A 27,653-nucleotide genomic window follows, 5' to 3' on the forward strand; every position below is an offset into this window, starting at 1 on the left:
ATGCCCACCCATAAGAGTGCAGGATGGGGAAGGTTCCTCTCACATGCATAAGAACGCAGGTTCTCAGGACCAAACCTCCAGAGTTGTCCTGGAGTTGTCCACCTTTCCTACCCAGGAAAGAGCTTCTACTTTACAAATGACTCTTATCTGATTTTTATTGAGAATTATATGATCCTGTGATTTTCTCTAAGGTGTTTTATTGGACAACCACTTGCCTGAATAGGCATAGAGTTTCCTGCTTGAGCAGTGGGTTGGACTAGAAGGCCTCTAAAGTCCCTTCCAACCCTGATATTGTTATTTGTTACTCACATGAGTCAACAGCAGGGGGGTCCAAGACTGTGCAACTGAAACCCTCCCCCAATTAATTATTTTGCAATATTTACCAAAAGGGGGTAGGTTTTTCGTTGCGAAGTTACAAGTCCCATCTTGCCTTTTTGAGCTCTCTGCAGGCAACCCTGCCCAGGGAAGCCCATCCTGGGGAGGAATCGACCACTTTGAAAGCAGCAGCAGCAGATGCTTTTTCTAGGTCGAGGCCCACTGGAAGTCCCACCTGCTAAGGAGATAACCTCACCTGAGCCTCAGGGGCACCTCCAAGGGCCCCCTCCTCTCCAAGGGAGCAGCCCGGCTCTTCTTAGGATCAACACCTCCCCAGCAGCTTCTGAGAGAGCTTCCAGCCCCAAGTGAGCAGGTTTCCTTTCACCTCTCCCCAGGTGTTATTGGCCCCTTCAAGCAGGGACACAGCTTAAGGGCTGGGCCTAATCTTTGGCTCAAAGCAGGATGGGCTGGACAACTGGGGAAGCACCATGGGCCACCAGACCTTCTCCGCAGATCAACTGAGGATGGATGGAACTCACTGGCTTGTCCCCACCTCCCCGTAGGCAGATAATAAAAGCCCCAAACCGAGAGTGAACAGCTGATGTCAGGGAGATGGGTTCTGCTGATGGCTTTTGTGTAGTTCAAGAACCTTCCGGGCCAGAATTCGGCCTCCGTCCTGCAGGTTGAAGGCATTTGAACATGGGCTGCAGGCAGACTCTCCAGCTCCCTTTTGCCTGCCTCCAGATCACAGGGAGACCTGTGATCCTGGCAATGAAGAAAAAGCACCCACAGGATCAAAATGTAAAAAGCTTGCCTTCATTTAGGGGGAAAGAGCATTGTAAGAGTTTAGAGGGGTGCCATGGACAGTTTGCCACTGGAGGACGACAGCCTTGCATTTTGCAGACTGCGGTTCATGGAAAACGGCACAACAGCCGCTCCTCTCGGTCCGTTCTGTGCAAAGACGATGGGATCCGGTCCATCTGTGCCCAGAGCTCCCTCTCCTCCCCCCTCCAAGTCTCAGATGCAGGGCTGGGCCTAGGATTCACTGGCCTCCATCCGTCCGTCCGCCTTCTCCGCAGGAGATGTTGAGTTGCTGCTGCAGCCCTTTTCAGGCAGGGAGGCCAAGGCTGAGTGCTGGGACTTCTTTAGGAGGGAGAGATGGGACCGGGATTTCAGGTGCGCTGCCAACGAGAGAGTCATTCAGAATATTTCTCCAAAAATGTCAAGCCACCTTGTTTTTCTAAATAAAACAACTCTCTCAGGGTATGACGAAGGGCAAAATTCTGCATAACACAAGTAATACTCAAATTACTACAATTCATTTAGTGACAGTTTGAAGTTAAAAACGGAACTGAAAAAAGTGACTTATGACTGTTTTTCACACTTATGACCAATGCAGCATTCTCCGGGTCACATGATCAAAATTCAGATACTTGGCAACTGACTCATATTTATGATGGTTGCAGTGCCCCCGGGTCATGTGACCGCCTTCTGCGACCTTCTGACAAGCAAACTCAACGGGGAAACCGGATTCACTTAACAATCATGTTACTAACTTAACAACGGCAGTGATTCACTTAATGTCATGGTCGGCTCACTATGCAAACCCTGCTCCCAACGAGACATCAGCAATAGGAGCGAGGGGGGTGGGGAAGATATTGGAATGCAAGTGTGCTGCCTTGAAGCCTGAGACAGATCCAGTACCCCAAAGTCTGAGGCAGAGAGACCGTTCCCAAAACAACGCGAGTGCAACTGATTGGCTAGCCCAGGGGTCTGCAAACTTGGCTCTTTTAAGACTTGTGGACTTCAACTCCCAGAATTCCTCAGCCAAGTTTGCAGACTTCTGGGCTCGGCCAATGGACAGTGGGAGAACCTAGGGAAAGGCAAAGTTTTCCTATGCTGTTTGCACCTGAAAATGTTGGCTCTTCCACTTCTGCACCCTCAGGGATTTTTCAGTAAAGTAATCCTGTTGGGAGTCTCTTTTGCTATCTCAAGCAGTGGGACAGTTGACACTTAACAATGGTGGCAAGAAAGGTCATAAAAACGGGACAAAATTCACTTAAAACTGTCTTGCTTAGCAACAGAAATTTTGGGCTCAAAAAGTCAAGGACTCCCCATAGTGGGGTTCTGAGCTTTCTCAGAAAATATTCTGCCTTTGGCCCAACTTCCCAAAACAAGATATTGATCTGCAAATCGTTCATTCTGAATTTAAGATGATCCAGCAGAATGGTTAATATCCAAAGCCTGCTTCACAGCGAGTTTGGGTTTGGGCAGAAGAATCTTGAGAAGGCAGGTGGAACTGCCCTAGTTTGAAAAGTCAAGTATTTTCCACCTAAACCAGCCTCCGTTTCTTGCGGGAAATTGAACACATAGCACAGGATGTCTCAAGCAACAGAGTGAGAATTGTAGGGCCTGGATTCCTAAGGTAAGGCTGAAGTAAGTGAAAAGGGAAGTTAATGCAAAAGAGCAGAAAGTGGGCTGAATACCCAAAAGTAACACTCAACTCCTCAGAACAGGGCTTCTCAATCTTGGTGACTTTAAGACCTGCAGGCTCCCAGAATTCCATGCCAGCTGAGAAATTCTGGGAATTTAAGTCCACATATCTTAAAGTCACCAAGCAGGGGTGAAATTAAAAGATTTCCCCTACCAGTTCTGTGGGCATGGCTGGTTGGGGGGAGGTCATGTGACTGGGTGGGCTTGGCCAGCTTGACATCACTCACATCGAGGGGCTCCTCACCGGCCCGGCCCCTCCCCTCCCAGCCACTCCTTGTCACGAATGGCAGGAAAATGGGGAGGGGAATATTCCTGCCTACCATCCTTCCCTCAGTCTGTGCTCCCTGAAAATCCCCTTCCCCATTTTCCTGCCTTTCACAAAAATGGCTCCATTCCAGCTGCTCCCCCCCATCCCCCCCACTTCTGGGGACTACCTTAAAGGGACAGGCTGCAGCAGCTCCGTTTTGAATGGAGGGAGAAAAGTTAGCATTCTCTCTGCTGCATTTAACATTGAATTCTGTGGAATATCGAGCAGCCGGAAAAGGTGAGTGGCAACCGGCCGGGCATGGGTGGGGCCGGGGGGGGGGGGTGAAATGCTCCCAGTTTGGACCGGATCGCCCGATCTGGTAGCGATGGCGGCGGGTGATTCGGAGAACCAGTAGCAAAAATCCCTGCCCCCCTTCGCCCCAGCTGAGCTGTGCAATCATCAGAGGTGGTTTTTTTTACTTTTAAAAGCATTTTTTCTTCGACCAAAAAATGCTTTTAAAAGTAAAAGTGATGATCGTGTGGCTCAGCTGGGATCATCAGAACCCTTTAAAAGCAAGGGCGGTTGTAAAAAAAAAAAAGCTTTTAAAAGACTCCTCTGGCGATCCCAGCTGAGTTGCCTGATCGCCAGAACCTTTTAAAAGGATTTTTTTTACAACCTCTTCGGCCAAAGAGGTCGAATCAGGCAACTCAGCTGGGATCATCAGAACCCTTTAAAAGTTTTTTTCCCTCTGGCGATCCTAGCTGAGTTGTCTGATCATCACAGCTTTTAAAAGCATTTTTTACAATCTCTTCAGCCGAAGAGGTTGTAGAAAAAATGCTTTTAAAAGTAAAAAAAAAAAAAAAGTTGGCCACGCCGACCCAGTCACATAACCCCCCCCCACCTAGCCACGCTCACAGAACTGCTAGTAACAAAGAGCCAAGGAGGGGTAATTACTACCGGTTTGGCGAACTGATGCCTGTAATCCTTAGCAGTTCACCGGAACCAGTCTGAATCGGTAGGATTTTACCTGTCACCAAGGTTGAGAAGCCCTGCCATAGAAGAAAAGGCCCAGCACAGTCCATGCAAGCTTTCTACTATAGGGACACTTTAAAAATATGATTCCTACCTACTTCATCATCTCCTTCTGCTCCGAGTTCTATTTAGACTTAAATTTTTAAAATTTAAAAGCTACTATCATGTGGAATCCGGTAGTACCCCTTAAGACTAACGCATTTTATTGAAAAGCAAAAGGATTTATGAACTGCCATGCACTTCATCAGAAGCATGGTGTAGGTAAAACTTTCTTTTATTTAATTTTTTAAAATAGTAATTAATAGTAATGTTATAAAAGTTAAAGATAACAAAGATAAAAAATAAGAACTAAAAAAATAAAAATAGGCGCAGAAAAGTAGAAAGAAAAATATTATGTAGAGAAAAAGAAAAGAAATATATAAAGAAATGACTTCCCCCTGTATCCAAAAGTATAAACAATATTACGGTAGTTAACTTTTCACTTTTTAAAATATAATAAATAATCTCTTCTTCCCATACCCCATCTCTTATCTATAAGTCAATCCTTGAAAATCTGGTCATTTCAGTCCTGATCAGCAAATGCCTATTAAGGCTTACCAAAGATAACAACAGGTCTATGTTAGACATGATCAAATAAATCAACTTTATATAACTTCTTTTTATTTTTAACAATCTTGATCTTTAGGTCCCTTCAAGTAAAAGTTAGAGGAGTCCCTGCGAATTTTACTCTGCTAGTGCTTGCTGGCTAGAAGGGGTGCTGCTCCACTCTGTTTAAAGGCCACTGAATCAGTGTTGTCCAAAGAGATTTCCAGGGTCATGTGGCCAACATGATGTCATGAAGCACCGTTACCTTCCCACTGACGTGGTACCTATTTATCCACTTATATTTGCCTGCTTCCGAACTGCTAGGTTGGCAGGAGCTGGGGTGAGGATGGGAGCTCACTCCATCAGGAGGCACTTGGGTCTTGAACCTGGCAGCTAGCTTTCCAGCCAACAGGCCCAGTGCCTTAACAACTAAGCCACATCGTCCCAGTCCCTTCAAGCAATGTCCTAAAACCCCAGCAAGACTTACCTCTCCATTCTCGGTCCCCGATGATGACTCGGCTGCACAGCTCACAAAACTGGCAACTCTGCTTGTCCTTTGCTGGCACCGGCTCCAGCCTGAGGGGCTCCATCGGAGGCTTCTGGCCCTGGGGGTTAAAGCCAGTCACTGGATGCCAGGGAGGATGCTCCCATTGTGCCAGCTTTCTCTGAGATCAGCAATGCTCTTCAGCACTCTTTCCCCTGGGCAGGAGAACCTGTCTTATCTTTCAAATAAGCGTATCAGAGGCCCCAATCCAGAGATTGGCAAGACTGTTATTAAGATCACCCAAATGGCAAAGAAAGGCACAGAAGGCTGATCTCATCAAGCCTGCTGGTGCTAAAAGCAGGGCAGAGGACAAAAGCAGAAGAGTCCAGAGTCCGGCCAGGTGTTTGACAGGATAATAGATTGGAAGGGACCTTGGAGGTCTTCTATTCCAACCTACAGCTCATACAGGAAACCCTTTACCATTTCAGACAAATGGTTGTCCAATCTCTCTCTCACAGTTACTATTTCTGAGCCAGGTAGCACCAATTGGTTACCTGTGCATTTGTTTTTTCTTGCCTACCTTACTTTTCTCTATACTGAATTTCACTTTCTTAGATAGGGCCTTGTGTTCAAGTCTGTCAAGAGCCTTTTGGATCTTCTGGGGTGTTGGCTATTCCTGCCAGTTGGATGAGTTCACTCCCAAGAAGAGGAAATGTTTGAAACCAGTGGAAGCTGCATTCAGGGCAAGGAAACCATGTTTCTGCTGACTCAGAAAATATGAAAGGTAATTCTTCCACTTATCGCCTGGCCGGGGTGTGTGGGGGGGGGTTGGAATTCTCATTAGTCCTGCCCCATCTTTCTCTTTTGCAGGGATGGGGCAGTACCTTGTCTAGGGCAGGTATGGAAAAATGGGGACTCTGCTGGGTCTTTCTGATTCCGCAGAGCTGCCTGCTCCCCATCTCCAAGGGCTCCTCCACTGGATTGGGCCTTCAGGGACATACCCGGCGAGCACAAGGGTCTCTCTGTTCCAGACTGAGGGTCTCAGGGCAGGTCCCAAGAGGCCAGTGGCCAGTCAGAGCAGCGATCATCAGCAGACTCAGTCAGCCAGAGAAAATCTCCTCCAGGGCAATCTGATGGTTGGTTACCTTCAAGAAGCTCTCCACAATCTGAATGGCTGGTTCCAAGACACTTCTGTCCCACTGAGAGAGATCGGAGACGTCCAAGCCATAAACGGGGGGCACGTTTGATCCAGGACCTGGAGGGGCCCATAAAAAAAGAGCATCATCAGCTTTGTAGCCAGAGGCTCCTCTCCAGGGGTGAAATGCTCCTGGTTCGGACCAGATCACCTGATCCGGTAGCGATGGCGATGGTAGTTCGGAGAACCGGTAGCAAAAATCCCTAACCCCCCCTCCCGCATGCCCAGCTGAGCCGCGCGATCATCAGAGATTGTTTTTTTTTTACTTTTAAAAGCATTTTTTCTTCAGCCGAAAAAATGCTTTTAAAAGTAAAAAAAAAAGCCTCTGATGATAGTGCGGCTCAGCTGGGATCATCAGAACCTTTTAAAAGCATTTTTTCTTCAGCCGAAAAAATGCTTTTAAAAGTAAAAAAAAAAAGCCTCTGATGATAGTGCAGCTCAGCTGGGATCATCAGAACCTTTTAAAAGCATTTTTTTAAAAAAATGCTTTTAAAGGGTTATGGCTATCAGGCAACTCAGCTGGGAAGGGGTTGTAGAAAAAATGCTTTTAAAAGGCTCTTCTGGCGATCCCAGCTGAGTTGCCTGATCATCAGAGGCTTTTTTTTTTTTTTTTGCAAAATTTTTTTATTTTTCCATAATAATTCCCACAATTTGACCAGTGTACAATACAATCACTTATCCAACAATCAGTCCTATACTCAAATTATACTCAGTCAGGGCTGCTCGACTGCCACTCCCCCCTTTAATCCTTTCTTCCCTTCTCATCCTTCTTAAACTTCCCCCACCACCTTCTCCTCGCTTTCCTACTTCCTCCTCTTCCCACTTCTCACTACCATCCTTTCTAACCTCTATCTCCTTCTTCTCCTCCTCCTATCCTTTCTTCTCCTCCTTCTTTCCTCCCTACCCACCTACCTACCTACTTTCTTCCTTCTTTACTCCTCTTTCCTTACCCTTTCCTTCGGGAGTGTTTGCCGAGCAGTCCCGACATTACACCATTCCAACTTGTTTAATTCTACCATTATTCCTGTACAATGGCAACCAATCAATTTATAGTCTTCCCCTTCCCCGCCTCCTTCCCCGAGACTTCCCAGAACAGAATACAGGGTATTGTAACTAACAAACATAATCTAAAATATAATATAAAACATATTCCATTTCACACCATCACACTATCAATTCCCTTCTTTCTTAAACTAATACATAATAATTCCTAACTTCACTCAAAAACTAATTGATATTTTTTAATCTGATACTTATTTTGAATATAATCAATCCACTTCCTCCATTCCAATATATATTTTTCTTGTGTACAGTCTTTCAAGTAGGCAGAAATTTTTGCCATTTCTGCTAAATTTGATACTTTACTAATCCATTCTCCAATTGTAGGTAAGTCCATCAGAGGCTTTTAAAAGCATTTTTCACAACCTCTTCGGCTGAAGAGGTTGTAGAAAAAATGCTTTTAAAATTTAAAAAAAAAGTTGGCCACACCCACCCAATCACATTACACCCCCCAACAAGCCACACCCACAGAACCAGTAGTAACAAATTTTACATTACACCCCTGCTCCTCTCCCTGTAAAAGGAAAATGGGAGGGCCAGTAAGGTGTAATGTTTGGGAAGGGTAGGGGGAAATACTGAAATATTCTGCTGTGAATAATACATAGAAGCTGCCAATTCCTTTGGGGCCGGGTGTCCTCCAACAAACTGAGTCTCCCCAAAGGAGAAGCTGGCTGAAGGCATTCCCTTCCCTCCCTCCCCCCCCCATCATCTGGCTTCTCTCTGCTCTCCATGCCAACGGGTCTCACTCACTCAGAGGGCAAGTGGGCAGCGTTTCTAAGGGGACTGGATTCTCTTCCTGTTTATCCTGACTGGGTCTCTCTTTCGATCTGACTGATGCATCATTTTACTCTTTCCATCTGCTCTATTGCTTCGTGTGGCTAATGACTCGGCTGACCTTATACTGTTTCTGACGCACAGTGAGGAGAAAAAGGTCCCTCGTCATCCATTCCTGGGGCTGTCGGGGGCACAGGATCGATTGGAGAGGAGTTTCTAGAAGGGCTACGCTGAACTGTGGCCTCTCAAGAGCTAACTTTCTGCTTAAAACAAGACACCAGGTGGAGAGGAGCCAAACCCCTCCCAATCCTGCCTGATGCGAGACCAAGTGCGCCTGTCCAGAGGAGAGGGCAGCCTCCCTCCAGACAGTGACCCACGTCTGCCAGGGCAGGCAGGCTGAGTTGTGCAGCAGAAGAATAACAGGCCTCCCAGGGCAGGTGAAGCCTTTGATTGCCCTGACCACAAAGCCCGGCTCCTACCACACCTGTCGGCTGCTTGGCAGAGAAGCGAGCACCGGCTGCTCAGCACCTGGCTGGGAGAAGGCCCTGCCCTGGCCCAGAGTCTCCCTCCTCTCCACCCACTTCTCAGGTTTCATGACCTTCTCCTGAACCCACCAGCAGCCTTTCAACAACCACCACCCCACCCAGCCTGAGGTGGGACAGTCCAGTGGTGGTGGGGGCAGCAAAACAGTTTCATGCCCCCCCTCCCCTCCTCCATGCCAGCTGAATCTTGGAGGACAGCTGTGAGTTGGGGCCTCTCCCTCCATCTTGCCCAAGAGAGAAAAGACAAGACAGCAGGAGACCCCCTTCCGGGTACCTCTGGCTTCAGGTGAAAGGGCAGCCCCTCAGGCACAGCTGGTCTCAAAGTGCTCTTCTCCAGAATAAAACCTTCTCTAGGGGGACACGCTCTGCACATGCTTATAAGAAGCCTTTACAATTTAAATTTTAGGCATGGATAACCTTGAACTACGCCGTCTACGTTCTGACCTAAGCTTAGTACACAAGATTATCTATCTTAACATCCTTCCCGTTCATGACTTCTTTAACTTCAACCGCAATAACACAAGGGCTATCAATAGATCGAAACTCAATGTAATGCGCTCTAATCTTGAATGCAGAAAATATGACTTCCGCAATAGAGTAGTAAATGTCTGGAACACTCTACCTGATCCTCTTGTTAGTTTCTCTAACCCCCATACCTTTTACCTTAAACTGTCTACCTGTCGTGTCCCAGTCTTCCGCTGACGGCCGGGTCAGGGAAATCCGAATCAGGCGTGCCTCTGCAGCTCTGCCAAAGTCCTAGCAAAGTCCTCAGGGCAGGCAGGAGACCAGAAAGTGACTTCAGCAAGATATGTTAGACTTTGCCTGACTCAGAGAATGCCAGAAAGCAGATCCTTTATATAGGCCATGCGGTGTGGCTCCATGACTCAGCACTTATCCAGGCCTGCCCCTCCCTTCCTTCTGTCGCCGCCGCCTATCAATTCTCCTGAAGCGAGGGTCACTCCAGTCTGCAGCTGTTGGTAATTGACCTTCCTCAGGCTCATATGCTGTGGGGGAGGGGGAGGGGTCTAGTTGCTCCGTTTGCCTGGGCATGGAGCCAGAGCTGGGGGCTGGAGGCACTTCTTCCTCGTCGGCCTGTCTGGGCATGGAGCCAGGGCTGGGGCCAGGAGGCATGCTAGGACATTCCTCAGCGTTCGGAAGCAGATAAGACGGGCCCGGCTGCGGGGAAAGCGGACAAGGCACAACACTACCATGGACCTTACACGTTTCTTAAGAGGTCCCTAAGGGGCCGTGCATAAGCGCAGCAGCGTGCCTACCATCCCTGTCCTACTGTCCCCATTTATACATAATCATTTTATGGGTTTATGACTATGTTTTGCCTATTTATAACCATTTATTTCTGCCATTTTTTCCATGTGTCCATGTCCATGTCTATACTCATAGACAAACAATTGACAAACAATTAAATAAACAAAATAAATAAATAAAGTTGTCCATTCCCCATGACAGACTCCGCACGTTGTAGAATGAGCTTTGGTTCAGATTAGGGTGCCCAGCATGCCACGGATGCCAAGGGGAAAGGGGCACCGTCCCTCTCCTGCTCTCCAGCTGAGCAGAAGAGCAGCAGGGAGGAAGGACTTACGCCTCAGGAACCGGTTCTGGACCCACTTGTTCTGCTTCCGGGCATACCTCTTGGTCACCGTCTTGAAGGCCTGAAGGGCTGAAAGAGTTCCGGGTGAGGGATGGTGGAGCCAGGAGAGGCCGTCCCTGGACCAGTCAGGCCAATACAAACTGGTCTCACAGTAGTGTGAGGAAGGCACCACAAATTCTTTGTTTATTTCCTCTGGACCAGCTGCATTTTAGTGTGCCAGAAAATGTGTTCCATCTCCCAGAACATGGAACCACCTGTTACGTCAAAGCTCGCCTAATTCTCTGGCCTGCTAATCAAGGAAACCACTGCCTGCTCTCCAGAAGTGGCTCCCCCCCCCACACACACACAGAGCAGATCCTCACCTTGGTCCAGCAACTGGTGCCTGACCTCCTCGGGACTCTTGTCCTCAGAAATCAGGAACTGGTGGAATTCCTTGAAGCCGATAGACTGGAAAATGCCATGCTGATAATCCTGGCTGGGGAAAGGATGAGAAGCAGTTGGCCAACATTGCAGGCATGCTGGCTGTCGATCAGTCAGGCGGAATCTGGCCTCCCAAGCCAGCTCAGCCCTTCACATCCCACACCCTCTTGCCAGTGTCCACCTCCAAGCAGGACAGGGGCCTCACCTGTTCTCAGCCACTTTCTCCTGGTTGTATCGCCGGTGAAAGTTCTGCAGCTCCTCCAGCAGCCCGGCCTCCACCATTTCGTCCACCCGCTGGTCCAGTCGCCTCTCCAGAACTGAGAGAAACCCAGCAGACAAACAAGTCCGGCTACAACCCACAAAAGCTCTGGGAAGTGACAGGGTGTCAGTTCACCCCAGAGAATGGCTGCCAACCACACAACATGACCAGAGATCAAAACTGCACGTTTCCAAAAGGACCTGCCAAAGCCAGAAGGGCCCTGGCTCCTCAACCTCCCTCAGCCTGAGAGGGGAAGGCTGGCCGTAGTGGTCAGACCCTCCCTGCTGTTTACCTGCCTGTTCTGCATGAAGCCAGAAGATGCAAGAATTGGGGTACTTCAGGGGACCCCCCAGGGGTCCTCCCCCTTTTTCCTCATGCTGCCGTCGCAGCAGCTCACTGTGGGGGATGCCAGTTTGTTCAAACAGCTGCAAACTCCTACAGGAGAGAGAGTTTTAGGGAGGGTTGGCTTGGAGGGTACTGGGCTACAGCCACAGAGCGAAAGATGGCACCAGACCAGAACCCGAGAGGACAGAAATGAGGCAAAGAAAAGTGTGCTTCCAGAAGCAGCCCGGCCAGGCCTGCCCCTTGCTGAACACTGGCAGAGGGAATCCCTTCAAACCACCTGGAGCAAACAGGAAAGCTGGAACCACAGCAATGTTTTCACTGAGCCCTGCAGTAGCTCCAAAGAGGCGGTGTTGTGTCTGCACCCCCCGAGCCGGGCCCCCTGCCAGAAAGTGACTCGGAAAGTGAGGGGGAAGGGCCGTCAGGACTTACCTCGGGAGCACCGGCTTCCCTGGCTCAGCTCCAGGAGCCAGAAGCAGGCCAGGTGGAAGAAATAACGAGGCCTCTGTCCCCTGACTCTTTCCCCCCCCCAGGCCACGCCTTCAGACCCAGCTGATGGCAATCAGACCTGGCTGGACCCTAGATTTTGTAGGCAGGAGAGGAAGGAACAACAGAAGCAGGGGTGGGGCAGGCCTAGGAAGTGCTGAGTCATGGAGCCACACCCCACAGGATATAAAGGCAGCAAGAGCTGCTGTGCCTCTTCGTAGCAGGCAAATTAACTGCTTAACTAAGAGCTGAAGTACTGTTTTGTTCCTGGGTGACTCATCGGTGTCGAGGGAGATAACAGAGACACTTGGCAGATGCTCGCTACTTTGCTGCCAGAGCTGATATGCCGGCTAATTAAGCCATCGCTCGGACAGAGGCGAAGGGGGACAGAACAGGTGGCCACCATCCCTGCAACTGGGGTGATGAGCAGATCAGAAGGGGATCAATCCACTTTAGAAATGGGACCCGGGCCGGGGGCTCTCCAGAAGGGCTTTCACGGCCGTCGTGCCCCAAAAACAACATGCCTTTAGCTGGGCCTGATCAGGCGTTAAGTTTCCCCCTCTCTCCAAACCATGCAGCGTTTCCTAGCCTTGGGGTGCCTCCAAAGTGAGCTCCTTATTGCCATGGGGCAGAAGCTCCAGCCCAGGGACCTGCCTGGCACTGCATGCTCAGCTAGAGAGGCATATGGCTCTGTCTCAGGCTGTCCTGGCACAGCTGCCCAGCCTTCTGACCCAGTGCCTCCAGAATCTCAGCAGAAATTAAGGGATTTTATAAGGGAGAAGGGTGGCATAAAAATTAAATCAATTAAAAGAGCTCTGCCACGGTGCACCTGCAGGATGCCCACAGGAGATGTGAGGAGAGGCCAGAGCAGAGGCTGGCTACAACGCCAACCTCCCTAGATGCTTCTTCAGGCTGTTCTGTGCCAGTTCTGACCACCATCACCCCATCTCAGTTTTTTGCAGAGCAAAAATCCCAGGACTTTTGGGGAAGGTCTTGCCCACAAGTGAGCAAGGTGGAGGCGCCTCCTCCATCTCCTGGGCAGGGCGGGGTTGGGAAATTTGAGCAGAAGGGCAAGCCAGGGCCAGCTTCTCACACAGCTGTAAAGCAGCTTGTCTGGTAGGGCAACTCCAGTTTGCACAATTGGTGCAAATCCCGGAGCAGCCCGGCCCAAGACTGCCTTTCAGGCAAGCTGCGCATGATGGAGCTGCTACTCTCAGGGCAAGGGCTGCCTGCTTTGCTGCTGGTCAGAGAGGAGGCTCCCAACAGATCAATGGATCAGTGGAACAGCTGGACTTTAGAAGTTGTGGACTCTTTTAAGAGACTGGACAGCCATTTGTCTGGAATGGAACACGGTCTCCTGCTTGAGCAGGTGGTTGGACTAGAAGGTCCCTTCCAACTCTGTTATTCTGACATCAGCTCTGACATCACTGCTTCATGGTCATGTGGGAGTTTCCTCAGGGATCGTGTCCAAAAATCAAAATGGCACCTGGGATCACCCAATGCTGGCCCAGGAATTCTGGGAGTTGAAGTCCACAGGTCGTAAAGGGGCCACAGTTGCGCATCCCTGACCTAATTGAAACTCTGTCCCATTAGTATGCTGTCATCACATCTGGACTTTCTTGTGGGGGATCCCTTGCAATCCCAGCTGCTGAGGATTACTGGCCCGGGTGTCAAAGGGCTTGGGAAGCTCCTAGCAGAGTTCAAGAATACATGGGCAGGGCTGTCTGCAAGCTGTGGTCAAGGGGAAAACAAAGGTCCACCCATTTGTTTTTTATGTGGCTGCCACTGTGGACCCCGTCCTGCAAACCCTCCCTACATGGTCAGTGGCTTGGGTGACTTTAGAACAGGGCTGGCACTTTGTTTATTGCGGGGCTCAATGTGGCTGAGGAATTCTGGGAGTTGAACCTCCAAGTCTTAAAGCTGCCAAGTTTTGAAAACTCTGGTTTATTGTGACGGGTGCGGGGGGCATCTTTTCAGCAGCCAGCAATCATAGGGTGTTTGCCAGTCACATTGCCTGAGGGAGGTGCAGGGTTGACCTCTCCTTTTCATTTTTAACAGAAGCTGAAGGGCTGCGCTTGCTTGCAAGAGATAAAAACCACAACTTCCCATTTTTCAGAGCAATTGCTCTGCTGTTGCTCACCATCTGTCACCAAGTATCAGGGCAACTGAGGTGGACTTATAAGGCTGTAAATTAAATGGCTGGCAGGGCCACACAGCCAACAGGTACCCTCCTGACCTAGAAAGTGTGAAGGAAGAGGCGAGAGTGGGACTATCTCTACCCGGCATCTGGGCGTAGTGGGCATCTGGGAAACAAAGCGCTCCTCCAGAGGAAGCTGTAGGTATAAGCCTCTCATTTTCAGGGGCCCGTAGCATTTGGGGAGCATTGGCTGTCCTTGCTGCAGCCTCCAGAAGGGCGAGTGGGAATCTGCCCCTCTCTGCTTCCAGCCATTCGACTGACCTGATTATTTTACGCTTATTATGAGGGTGCAACCTGGTTGCCATGTTAGGGTCCACCAGACTCAGCCGACGATGTAGCTCCTGACTATCCAGATTCTCCAGCCCAGCTTTCAACTCTTCTGCTGCCACTGCTGGACCCCGGGCCTCCCCCTGAAAGGACAGGGACAATTACACGCCAGGCAGATTCTCCGAAGTATGACACAACTGCTGAGACCACCTGCAGCTAAGCTCGCAAATCCTCTTTTTCTGATCTTAGCAAGGGTCCAAGAAGGACATCAGACTCAAAATGGAGCCCTTGCAACCACCCACCACCATCCTAGCAATGCCCACCTTTCAGGGGGACATCCTGCTTGCAAGCACACCACCAGATGTCAGGCAGGGAGGAGGAAAAGCTGAAGAAACCATTGCCAGCAACAAGTAATAAATCAAGCAGCATAAAGAAAATCTCCGACCATTAGGCAGGGTAAGCGACTGGCGCTTTAGACCGTGTCGCGCCTTTGCGGCCTCTGACCCGGCGCAGATCTCAACCAGCCCCTTGGTTCTCTGAGGGGCTGAGGGAGATGAAACGCCGGAGAAGACGCCTAGAAAGCACCTGGAGGTCCAGCCGTTCCGAGGCTGACCGGACACTAGTTAGGTCCTATACTAGGACTTACCTAGTGGCACTGAGGGAAGCGAAGCGTTCTTACGTTTCCTCCCTCATTGTGTCGGCAGATAACCGCCTGGTGGCCCTGTTTCGGGTGACCCGCTCCCTCCTTCATCAGGAGGTGCGGGATGACCCCTTACAGGGCCGGGCCGAGGAGTTTAGTGGTTATCTATACGATAAAATCGTTCAGCTTCGGGACGGATTGGATCAACAGTGGGTAGATCCAGATGAGGGGCTGGAGACACGTCTTGTTGAGATTATTTGGGATGGATTTGACCCTGTGACTCCCGAAGACATGGACAGGTTGTTGGGGCAGTTGAATGCCACCACATGTTTATTGGACCCGTGCCCCTCCTGGTTGGTGCTGGCCACTCAGGAGGTGACACGAGGCTGGCTCCAGGGGATTATAAATGCTTCTTTGATGGAGGGTGTTTTCCCCGCCGCCTTGAAAGAGGCGGTGGTGAGGCCCCTCCTCAAGAAGCCCTCCCTGGACCCGGCTATTTTAGGAAACTATCGTCGTGTCTCCAACCTTCACTTTGTAGCGAAGGTTTTTGAGAGTGTGGTGGCATGTCAATTACCCCAATACCTGGATGAATCTGTCTATCTAGACCCGTTCCAGTCCGGCTTCCGACCCGGGTACTGTACGGAGACGGCTTTGGTCGCATTGGTGGATGATCTCTGGAGGGCCAGGGATAGGGGTTGTTCCTCTGCCCTGGTCCTATTAGATCTCTCAGCGGCTTTTGATACCATCGACCATGGTATCCTGCTGCACCGCTTAGGGAGTTTGGGAGTGGAAGGCACCGTTTATCAGTGGTTCTCCTCCTATCTCTCTGACTGGTTGCAGACGGTGTTGACAGGAGGGCAGAGATCGACCGCGAGGCCCCTCACATGTGGGGTGCCGCAGGGGTCGATTCTCTTGCCTCTCCTGTTCAACATCTATATGAAGCCGCTGGGTGAGATCATCAATGGCTTTGGGGTGAGGTACCAACTGTACGCTGACGACACGCAGCTGTACTTTTCCACCCCAGGCCATCCCAACGAAGCCATCGAAGTGCTGTCCCGGTGTCTGGAAGCTGTACGGGTCTGGATGGGGAGAAACAGGCTCAAACTCAATCCCTCCAAGACGGAGTGGCTGTGGATACCGGCACCCCGGTACAGTCAGCTGCAACCGCGGCTGACTGTTGGGGGCAAATCATTGGCCCCAGTGGAAAGGGTGCGCAACTTGGGCGTCCTCCTGGATGGACGGTTGTCTTTCGAAGATCATTTGACGACCGTCGCCAGGAGGGCTTTCTACCAGGTTCGCCTGGTTCGCCAGTTGCGCCCCTTCCTCGACCGGGATGCGCAGTCTGCACTGGCTACCTGTGGTCTTTCGGGTGCACTTCAAGGTGTTGGTGACCACCTTCAAAGCGCTCCATGGCTTAGGGCCAGGGTACTTACGGGACGGCCTGCTGTTACCGAATACCTCCCACCAACCTGTACGCTCGCACAGAGAGGGACTCCTTAGGGTGCCGTCCACCAAGCAATGTCGGCTGGCGGCCCCAGGAGGGCCTTCTGTGGGGCTCCCACTGGAACGAACTTCCCCTGGAGTTCGACAATTGCGGACCTTGGACTTTCCGCCGAGAGTTGAAGACCTATTTGTTTGTTCGCGCAGGTCTGGCATAGGATTTTAATAGGATTTTAATTAGTTTTAACGTTTTAATATTTTATAAATTGGGGTTTTATTTTTAATTGTTTTAATTCGGCCATTTGTATTATAAGTTTTTTAATCATGTTTTTATGTGTATTTTGCTGTTGTTTTTATTATGGCTGTAATTATGGCTCCCTGAGTCCTTCGGGAGAAGGGCGGTATAAAAATTTTATTTATTTTATTTTATTTTTATTTATTTATTTTATTAAATTTCTATACCGCCCTTCTCCCGAAGGACTCAGGGCGGTGTACAGCCAGAATAAAAACACAGAATATATACAATTAAAAGAATTTAAAATGAACTATTACTATACGGCCGATAATTAAAACATTTAAAAATTTAAAATATTATTAAAACCCCAATTTAAAATCAACTATTTATGCCAGTCCTGCTTGAATGAATAAATATGTTTTAAGCTCACGACGAAAGGTCCGAAGATCAGGCAGTTGACGTAAGCCAGGGGGGAGTTCGTTCCAGAGTGTTGGTGCTCCCACAGAGAAGGCCCTACTCCTGGGGGCCGCCAGCCGACATTGTTTGGCGGACGGCACCCTGAGAAGGCCCTCTCTGTGAGAGCGTACGGGTCGATGGGAGGCATAAGGTAACAGCAGGCGGTCTCGTAAGTACCTGGGTCCTAAGCCATGGAGCGCTTTAAAGGTGGTAACCAGGATCTTGAAGCGCACCCGAAAGACTACAGGAAGCCAGTGCAGACTACGGAGCAGTGGTGTTACATGGGAGCCACGAGCGGCTCCCGTTACCACTCGCGCAGCTGCATTCTGGACTAACTGCAGCCTCCGGGTGCACCTCAAGGGCAGCCCCATGTAGAGAGCATTGCAATAATCCAGCCGAGACGTAACCAGAGCGTGAGTGACTGTGCATAAGGCATCCCGGTCAAGGGATAAATAAAAGGGATAAATAAAATAAAAATAAAATAAATAAATAAAATAAGGAGAAATAGGCTATAAACATGTGACGTTTTTGTAACCAAAGATTTTGCAGGCATTCAGAAAAGGCAGGATTCTGCAACTTTTTGGGGAAGGAAGGAAGGAAGGAAGGAAGGAAGGAAGGAAGGAAGGAAGGAAGGAAGGAAGGAAGGAAGGAAGGAAGGAAGAGCTTTCAGAAATGAGGTATAATTTACAACTCACACAAACCAGCCAAGCAACAGGAAGGCAAAGAACCAACACGACCTTGATGAAACTCCTCCCCCATCTGTCAGTTAGAATCCCTCTTGCCAAAGGATTAATTTCCACTTGTCCCAAAGTGAGGCTTACCTTGGTGTCAAACAGGATCTTCCAGAGCAAAGATTCAATGTAATAATTTGTTCCACCAACCACAATTGGGACCTTCTGGGAGGCAAGAATCTCATCAATGTGAATAGTTGAGGAACATATGAAAAAATTTGAAGCTGAGTCTCATTAAAAATATGAGGCTAAAAATAAAACTTTTTACAAAAAAAAAAAATAATGAGGCTACATATAAAGAACCTAACAACTTTAAAATAATATATTTTGGAAGACATCTTTTTCTTCTCTGTTTTCCCTTTATCCCAATTAGCATTAAATTTATTCGTGAAAAGTTGATGCACCATCAGCATCAGAAATGTCTGGTTTTCCAGGACACAATTTGCATGTGTTCTTTGCCTGAGACGCAAACGTATTTCTTTACTAATTCTCCTAACAGCCCTTCTACCCTCTCCTCCCCAACATACTTTCTCAAATTTGGATAAAATGTGGCTTGTGGGCCCTTGGTTGTGATTCTCTCCCACAGCCCTAAACCCACCCAGGTCCCAACAGTGTCTCTGGCAAAGGATATGATGGCGGTAGCCTTCCTCTGGAAGTCCAGCACAGTGTAATTGGTGACCAAGGGATCCACAAAGCTGATCATGTGATGCTTGCACAGCTTCTGCTCCTGGGAAGACACTTTGTTGGTGATGACATCCAGGCCCTGATAGATCTTGAGACGGGGAAAGACAAACAGACGAAGCATTTACGTTCAGCCAGTATCTCAGTTGGCTCCCCACTTCAAGCCCCAGGAGGCCTCAGAGCAAGCAAAGGGTCAGTCTTAAGGCCCTGCTGAGGATGAGAATGTCACCCCCACCCTTAGAAAGTACATATCGGTTCAGGACTGCTTGAGTAGGGCACTGTGCAAAGAATGTCTGCCTGCCTGCATCAACATGCCCTGATGACCTCGTGCACCAATGAAACAGTTCACTCAGCTTCCCAAAGACGTCTCAAGCACTCTCTTCTTAAGGAGTGGGGTGCATCCCTCCCCGTGGGGCAGGGAGGAGCCACATTCCTTCTCTTGCTGGGAAGAGGGGAGTCTGCACCCTGAGAAGGCCCTACTCCTGGGGCCGCCAGCCGACATTGTTTGGCGGACGGCACCCTGAGAAGGCCCTACTCCTGGGGCCGCCAGCCGACATTGTTTGGCGGACGGCACCCTGAGAAGGCCCTACTCCTGGGGCCGCCAGCCGACATTGTTTGGCGGACGGCACCCTGAGAAGGCCCTACTCCTGGGGCCGCCAGCCGACATTGTTTGGCGGACGGCACCCTGAGAAGGCCCTACTCCTGGGGCCGCCAGCCGACATTGTTTGGCGGACGGCACCCTGAGAAGGCCCTACTCCTGGGGCCGCCAGCCGACATTGTTTGGCGGACGGCACCCTGAGAAGGCCCTACTCCTGGGGCCGCCAGCCGACATTGTTTGGCGGACGGCACCCTGAGAAGGCCCTACTCCTGGGGCCGCCAGCCGACATTGTTTGGCGGACGGCACCCTGAGAAGGCCCTACTCCTGGGGCCGCCAGCCGACATTGTTTGGCGGACGGCACCCTGAGAAGGCCCTACTCCTGGGGCCGCCAGCCGACATTGTTTGGCGGACGGCACCCTGAGAAGGCCCTACTCCTGGGGCCGCCAGCCGACATTGTTTGGCGGACGGCACCCTGAGAAGGCCCTACTCCTGGGGCCGCCAGCCGACATTGTTTGGCGGACGGCACCCTGAGAAGGCCCTACTCCTGGGGCCGCCAGCCGACATTGTTTGGCGGACGGCACCCTGAGAAGGCCCTACTCCTGGGGCCGCCAGCCGACATTGTTTGGCGGACGGCACCCTGAGAAGGCCCTACTCCTGGGGCCGCCAGCCGACATTGTTTGGCGGACGGCACCCTGAGAAGGCCCTACTCCTGGGGCCGCCAGCCGACATTGTTTGGCGGACGGCACCCTGAGAAGGCCCTACTCCTGGGGCCGCCAGCCGACATTGTTTGGCGGACGGCACCCTGAGAAGGCCCTACTCCTGGGGCCGCCAGCCGACATTGTTTGGCGGACGGCACCCTGAGAAGGCCCTACTCCTGGGGCCGCCAGCCGACATTGTTTGGCGGACGGCACCCTGAGAAGGCCCTACTCCTGGGGCCGCCAGCCGACATTGTTTGGCGGACGGCACCCTGAGAAGGCCCTACTCCTGGGGCCGCCAGCCGACATTGTTTGGCGGACGGCACCCTGAGAAGGCCCTACTCCTGGGGCCGCCAGCCGACATTGTTTGGCGGACGGCACCCTGAGAAGGCCCTACTCCTGGGGCCGCCAGCCGACATTGTTTGGCGGACGGCACCCTGAGAAGGCCCTACTCCTGGGGCCGCCAGCCGACATTGTTTGGCGGACGGCACCCTGAGAAGGCCCTACTCCTGGGGCCGCCAGCCGACATTGTTTGGCGGACGGCACCCTGAGAAGGCCCTCTCTGTGAGAGCGTACAGGTCGATGGGAGGCATAAGGTAACAGCAGGCGGTCTCGTAAGTACCTGGGTCCTAAGCCATGGTGCGCTTTAAAGGTGGTAACCAGGATCTTGAAGCGCACCGAAAGACTACAGGAAGCCAGTGCAGACTACGGAGCAGTGGTGTTACAATGGGAGCCACGAGCGGCTCCCGTTACACTCGCGCAGCTGCATTCTGGACTAACTGCAGCCTCCGGGTGCACCTCAAGGGCAGCCCCATCTAGAGAGCATTGCAATAATCCAGCCGAGACGTAACCAGAGCGTGAGTGACTGTGCATAAGGCATCCCGGTCAAGGGATAAATAAAAGGGATAAATAAATAAAATAAAACTTTTTACAAAAAAAAAAAAGAGGCTACATATAAAGAACCTAACAACTTTAAAATAATATATTTTGGAAGACATCTTTTTCTTCTCTGTTTTCCCTTTATCCCAATTAGCATTAAATTTATTCGTGAAAAGTTGATGCACCATCAGCATCAGAAATGTCTGGTTTTCCAGGCCACAATCTGCATGTGTTCTTTGCCTGAGTCCCAAACGTACTTCTTTACTAATTCTCCTAACAGCCCTTCCACCTCTCCTCCCAACATACTTTCTCAAATTTGGATAAAATGTGGCTTGTGGGCCCTTGGTTGTGATTCTCCCACAGCCCTAAACCCACCCAGGTCCCAACAGTGTCTCTGGCAAAGGATATGATGGCGGTAGCCTTCCTCTGGAAGTCCAGCACAGTGTAATTGGTGACCAAGGGATCCACAAAGCTGATCATGTGATGCTTGCACAGCTTCTGCTCCTGGGAAGACACTTTGTTGGTGATGACATCCAGGCCCTGATAGATCTTGAGACGGGAAAGACAAACAGACTAAGCATGTATCGGTTGCTTGTTACTCAGCACTGAGGAGCCACAACTGACACAGAGCAGACAAGTTACGCTCCATCGTCTGCTCAACCCATCCTTCTGGGCAGCCGGTCATGAGACCTCAAGAACCAATGGAGCCACCTTTCCTTTTAGGATTACTCTATATACTCTTTGGTACATAACACACTGTATTATGGAGGGATCTGCACCTTCGAATATGCAAAGTAATTCTCCATTATCACCACCTCTCTATCTCCAGTTCAAATCTGGGATCTGGTGCTGAATGCCAGGAGACAGAGTCAGCACAGGCTGGTCCGGGTTTTGCATGATCTTGTTCCTAATTGGCAGCTTCTATGTTCAGAAATCCCAGCTGGCAGAGCAGCCAGACAGCCTCGCCCTGGATACAGCCTCAGCAGAAGGACGCTCGCAAGCGAAGGTCCCCGTCTCTGGCTGGAGGCGCCAAGGTGCCTCAGCCTCCGCAGCATCTTTCCTGCCCCAAAGGAGGCAGGCGAAGGGAGCAAGAGCTGAGGAGGGCAGGGGCTGGGACAGAAGCACTGTTCCTCCAGCCGGCTCACCTATAAGAATTAAAACGAGATGAGAAAAAAAACAACAACATCCCCAGTGATATCCAAAGTCAGAGTGGGAAAAAGAACAAAGCAAAACAAAACACAATCATGCAATATAAATCTAGACCCGAGGAGCGGGTGCTACCCTTTTCCCTGGACCTCTGCAAGATCCCCGCAGGGCCTGGGCCATATCCATTTCTAGGGGAAGGCTGCTTCAGAGGAGACGAAAAAGGCAGGTCTCCTTACTATATTCGACAGCACAGAATCAGAAGTTGAATCCTTCAAGTTTTGGGGATCTAAAATCTCCCAGGACACTTAACATTAGAACCATCATTAACAAAGCGCAACGAAGAAGGTTCTCCCTGCATCAACTCAGGTAGTTCAGACTGCTCCAGGAGCTGCTGCTAACAGTTCTGTGCAGGAATTATTGAGCCTGTCATCTGTAATTCAAGTACAGCTTCTGGTACAGCAACCCATCAGGACAGTTGCAGACTCCAACGGATAGTTAAGACCACGGAAAGAACAACTGCAACCAGCCTCCCTTCTGTAGAGGACCTGTAGGTTTCATGGGTCCAGAAGGAGGGGCTGAGGAAAAATCCCTCCCATCCTGGATATGAACGGTTTCAACTCCTCCCCTTGGGATGGTGCGACAAGGACACTGCAGGCCAGAGGAACTAGACAAAGAGGTAGTTTTTTCCCTCGTGCCATCAGTCTGCTGAAGACCCAATTTTCACAGTGCTGTCTAATGTATACATACAAGTTGTATGGCTATAGCATTTTTATTATCCTTATCTCCTTAGTGACTAAATTAGTAGACCAGCAAAATGCTGTGGACATAGAATATTTAGACTTCAGCAAAGCATTTGACAAAGAAAACCACAACCTACTTCTTGGTAAGCTAGAAAAAGGTGGGATAGACACCATCACCACCAGATGGATTCGCAGCTGGCTGACAAACTGAACTAAATGAATATCCTTGATGGTACTACATCTACATGGAAGAAAGTAAGTAGTGGGGTACCACAAGGTTCCGTCTTAGGCCCAGGACTCTTCAATATCTTCATATATGACTCAGATGAGGGAATAGAAGGGGAACTCCTCAAATTTGCAGCTGACACTTGTTCTGCTTTGGGCTCGAGTGGATACAGCAAGAACTGAGGCGAGACAGATTCAGGTAACAGCTAATGTTTATTGCTAACGGAGCACTAACAAGACAACAGCTCAGGCAATAACAGAACACGCTCGGCCATTTGACAGCTCCTTATATACTCAGCTGTCAAACGGGTGGCCAATCGGGAACAAGCTTGTTTCCCACTAGGGGAGCGGACCAGAGGGAGAACTTAGAACACAACACTAAGCTGGCAGGAATAGCCAAGACCCCAGAAAACAAGCTCAGGATCCAAAAAGATCTTGACAGACTTGACCAATGGGCCCTTTCCAACAAAATGAAATTTAATGTGGAGAAATGCAAGTTTTACACCTAGGCAGGAAAAACCAAAGGTACAAGTACAGATTAGGCGAGACCTGGCTCAAAAACAGTAACTGTGAGAGGGACCTTGGACTCCTAGTGCACGATCGCTTAAGCATGAGCCAGCAGTGTGAGGAAGCAGCCAAAAAAGCTAATACAATCTTGGTTGTATAAACAGAGGCATAGAATCAAAATCACATGAAGTATTAGTACCACTTTATAAAGCCTTGGTAAGACCACATCTGGAATATTGCATCCAGTTTTGGTCACCACATTACAAAAAAGATACTGAGACTTCGGAAAAAGTGTAAAGAAGAGGAGCAACTAAGATGGTTAAAGACCTGGAGGCTAAACCATATGAAGAACAGTTGGAGGATTTGGGTAGTCTAGAGAAAAGAAGGACCAGGGAGGACATGATAGCAGTCTTCCAATATTTGAGAGACTGCCACAAAGAAGAGGGGGTCAAATTATTCTCCAAAGCACCAGAGGGCAGGACAAGAAACAATGGATGGAAGAACCTACAATTGAACCTACAACCTACAATTGGAGAATGGATTAGTAAAGTATCAAATTTAGCAGAAATGGCAAAAATTTCTGCCTACTTGAAAGACTGTACACAAGAAAAATATATATTGGAATGGAGGAAGTGGATTGATTATATTCAAAATAAGTATCAGATTAAAAAATATCAATTAGTTTTTGAGTGAAGTTAGGAATAATTATGTATTAGTTTAAGAAAGAAGGGAATTGATAGTGTGATGGTGTGAAATGGAATATGTTTTATGTTATATTTTAGATTATGTTTGTTAGTTACAATACCCTGTATTCTGTTCTGGGAAGTCTCGGGGAAGGAGGCGGGAAGGGAAGACTATAAATTGATTGGTTGCCATTGTACAGGAATAATGGTAGAATTAAACAAGTTGGAATGGTGTAATGTCGGGACTGCTCGGCAAACACTCCCGAAGGGAAAGGGTAAGGAAAGAGGAGTAAAGAAGGAAGAAAGTAGGTAGGTAGGTGGGTAGGGAGGAAAGAAGGGAGGGAGAAGAAAGGATAGGAGGAGGAGAAGAAGGAGAAGATAGAGGGTTAGAAAGGATGGTAGTGAGAAGTGGGAAAGAGGAGGGGAAGTAGGAAAGCGAGGAGAAGGTGGTGGGGGAAGTTTAAGAAGGATGAGAAGGGAAGAAAGGATTAAAGGGGGGAGTGGCAGTCGAGCAGCCCTGACTGAGTATAATTTGAGTATAGGACTGATTGTTGGATAAGTGATTGTATTGTACACTGGTCAAATTGTGGGAATTATTATGGAAAAATAAAAAAATTTTGCAAAAAAAGAAAAAAAAAAGAAACAATGGATGGAAACTAATCAAAGAGAGAAGCAACCTGGAATTAAAGAAAAATGTCCTGACAGTGAGGACAATGAACTAGTGGAACAGAAGTTGCCTTCAGACATTGTGGGCGCTTCAACACTGAAAGTTTTTAAGAGAGACTGGACAGTCACTTGTCTGAAATGGTATAGTATCTCCTGCTTGAGCAGGGGGCTGGAGTAGAAGACCTCCAGGGTCCCTTCCAACTCTATTCTGATTCTTTTTTTCGTCTTAATTCTTTACCATCCTCTCTTATTGGTGGTATTGTTATTAATATTATTATTAATTATATTGCTTTGCATGTACACTGAGAGCTTCTGCATTGGAGACAAATTCCATGCATATCTAAACACACTTGGCCAAATAAAGAATTCTAATTCTAATTCTAATTCCGATCTTATTCTATTCTATCGCACAAGATGTCATTGCTTGCTTCAACTTGGTCAGAACATGCTGATCAGGCAAAATCCACAACGGTAAAGCAACTCTGTAGGTCTGCAGGCCCTACCTCATCCTTCTGCTCAAGGACAGTAATCACTCAATAGATTAAAAGGCCATACATCACTAGCAATTAAAACTCCGATGACATAGAGGCATCTTGGCTGCTCTACTAAAGGAAGAGAGAATCGGGACCTAACACAAGCCTGGAGGCTGCAGCTCGCGGCCTGGGAAAAACTCAGGTGACCATCTCAAGAGTCTGAGGAGCAACCCGAGGGACAAAATGGAACTCGGTAGGCCACACTCCCAGTCAAGTGATATCCCAGATCATCCATAAAGGCTACAAAAGTCTCAGCTCCACGCATGCCTGTCAGCTCAACCAAACTGATCAGGATTTCTCAACCTTGGCAAGTTGAAGATGAGTGGACTTCAGCTCCAAGAAATCTTAAGCCAGTGGGAATTGAAGCCCACACATCTTCAAGCTGCCAAGACTGAGAGACACTGATCTAGATGTCACTTCTACTGGTGTGAGAAAGATGCCCAATCTAAGAAACAGATTCTTCTCTAGGCCTCTCACTCCTAATCTGAACAGATGCAGCAACCAGGCACCAAGCAAAACGTTTGTTAGCAGAGGCAAAATTGGTGGCCAAAGTACCATCATGCTGCGGTGGAAGAGGTCATCCCTCCCCCCAACAAGGGCGTTTTCCACTCTGGTCATGCTGGCTGGAGAAGAGGGGACTTCCAGTTCAACAGGCTGGAAAGGTTCCTGGTGGGAAAAGTTGTTGCACAAAAAACACCAGGAGGTTTCTTAGCCCCCTCCTCCTTGAGAGCAAGGCCAGCAGCCTGTGGCGGCCAATCCCCTTCTTGATGCAACTTAAATTAGACAAGAAACAACAAAGGCTTGTTTGGCTATTATTTGGTGTCTTCACCCAAGTGCAGTGCAGACACATGGACGCTTCCCAGGCTACAAAAGAAGTGGGCAAGAAGCCCCTTTGCCACCCTGGCTTGACGGAGGACAGCCTCCCCCACCCCTCCGCAGCTCTACCAAACCACTAGATTGATAGACAGATGCCATTTTATGCCCTACCGCCTTTTTAAAACAACCATTTTCATACCTACAGGAAACTACAGTAAAGCAACTCATTTATCTTGGTTTTTGGAAAGACGAGGCAGGCCATTTAAATCAGGGGTCCCCAACCTTGGTTCCTTTAAGACTTGTGGACTTCAACTCCCAGCAAAGCTGGCTGAGGAACTCTGGGAGTTGAAGTCCACAAGTCTTCAAGTTTCCAAGGTTGGAGACCCCTGATTTAAAGCGATCAAAGCCAGAGCCGGAAGCTCTCCGGGCCGAGGCCAGCCGGGAAAGCTCCGCGGCGGAAGGGCCCCGCGCCACGAGCAGCCCAGCCCGCTGACTCTCCCCGCCTGGAGCGGAGCCGCCGCGTGTCCGGCCCGGGCCCGGCTTCCCCCGCGGGCTCCGCGCACCTGCATGGAGTCGGCGCTGACGATCTCGCCGCCGAAGCGCAGCCCGAGCTGCAGCGCCAGCCGCGACTTGCCGGTGCCCGTCGCGCCCAGCACCACCACCAGCGGCAGCCGCCGCGCCGCCGCCGCCGAGCGCGCCATGGCCGGCCCGGGGAGGGGAAGCCGGGCAGGCCGAGGGAGGGAGGGAGGGAGCGGGAGGCGGGGCCGCTGCGGGTGCGCGCGCTGGGCTGGGGAGGGGGAAAGAGCGCGCGGGCCGAAATGCCCCCCCTCTGGTCCGCCCCCGCTCCGCCCCAATTCTGAAGCTTTCGGGGGTTTGGCCCAAGTCTGCACAACGCCTGCGAGGGTCACAAGTTGTGCGCTCTGGCGCACTTGGCTTATAAACCATGATTGGTAGTTTAGCTCTTGGTTAAGCCCTTTTCAGGAAACCCTGGCTTGGCAAGGAAGTCAGGCCAAGACTTGGATTTCTGTGGCTTTTAGAGCAGGGGTCTCTAACCTTGGCAACTTTAAGACTTGTGGACCAACTCCCAGAATCCCTCAGAGGAGTTCTGGGAGTTGAAGTCCACAAGTCTTAAAGTTGCCAAGGTTGGAGACCCCTGTTTTAGAGGTCTCTCTGTTCTTACACTTTTCTTTTTCACAGACCCAAACTTGGGTTCCCCTTCTCACTTTGCAATAACAGTTTCCCGGGATTAGACCTTTGACATCCCGTGGAGTTGCCTGAGGTTTCTGAGCTTTCCTCTGCAATTCAATATTGTGGATAGGATTGAAGGGAAGAGAACTCTGCTCAAGCCAGGCCTGCAGAATTTGTAGCCAGAATTAATAAAGTTGACACTTGGGGGGTGGGGGGGACACATTGTGGCTAAAATCAAGATCAGGTGAAGTGTTGATAGTATCATTTACAAGGCCTTGGTAAGGCCACACTTGGAATATTGCATCCAGTTTTGGTCACCATATTATAAAAAGATGTTGAGACTCTGGAAAATGCAGACAAGAGCAACAAGAATGATCAAGGGGCTGGAGGCTAAAACATGAACGATTACAGGAATTGGGTATGTCTAGTCTACTGAAAAGAAGGACCAGGGGAGATATAATAGCACTGTTCTAATATTTACAACAAAG

General features: G+C 49.7%; 1 protein-coding gene across 5 annotated transcripts; it reads right to left on the minus strand.

Moving 5' to 3' along the window:
• Positions 1-1,109: 1,109 nt before the first annotated feature.
• TRIT1 (tRNA isopentenyltransferase 1) lies at positions 1,110-26,730 on the minus strand. Of its 5 annotated transcripts, none has more exons than XM_058195626.1 (11): positions 26,541-26,729; positions 21,070-21,210; positions 17,899-17,997; positions 14,301-14,449; positions 11,307-11,449; positions 10,961-11,072; positions 10,698-10,810; positions 10,327-10,404; positions 6,302-6,411; positions 5,160-5,277; positions 1,110-1,496 (listed from the first exon to the last, which is right to left on the minus strand). In XM_058195626.1, the coding sequence occupies exons 1-11, from the start codon at positions 26,676-26,678 to the stop codon at positions 1,351-1,353; spliced, it is 1,347 nt and encodes a 448-aa protein (XP_058051609.1). In that variant the 5' UTR covers positions 26,679-26,729; the 3' UTR covers positions 1,110-1,350. The 5 variants fall into 5 exon arrangements, with proteins under 5 accessions (XP_058051609.1, XP_058051608.1, XP_058051610.1 ...); XM_058195625.1 differs by having other exon boundaries at positions 17,899-17,970; positions 21,049-21,210; XM_058195627.1 differs by lacking the exon at positions 10,327-10,404 and having other exon boundaries at positions 17,899-17,970; positions 21,049-21,210; positions 26,541-26,730.
• Between the last annotated feature and the right edge of the window lie 923 nt (positions 26,731-27,653).

The sequence above is a fragment of the Ahaetulla prasina genome, chromosome 10 (assembly GCF_028640845.1).
Source record: "Ahaetulla prasina isolate Xishuangbanna chromosome 10, ASM2864084v1, whole genome shotgun sequence".
In the NCBI taxonomy this organism is placed as follows: Eukaryota; Metazoa; Chordata; class Lepidosauria; order Squamata; family Colubridae; genus Ahaetulla; species Ahaetulla prasina.

Bases quoted from the DNA above. Each gene is read 5' to 3' on its own strand.
- TRIT1 (XM_058195626.1), bottom strand. From the start codon at position 26,678: ATGGCGCGCTCGGCGGCGGCGGCGCGGCGGCTGCCGCTGGTGGTGGTG. The intron at 11,450-14,300 runs GTCAGTCGAATG...TCTCTCCTGTAG, and splicing joins AATAAGCGTAAAATAATCAG to GAGTTTGCAGCTGTTTGAAC. The intron at 5,278-6,301 runs GTAACCAACCAT...TTTAACCCCCAG, and splicing joins TTGTGGAGAGCTTCTTGAAG to GGCCAGAAGCCTCCGATGGA.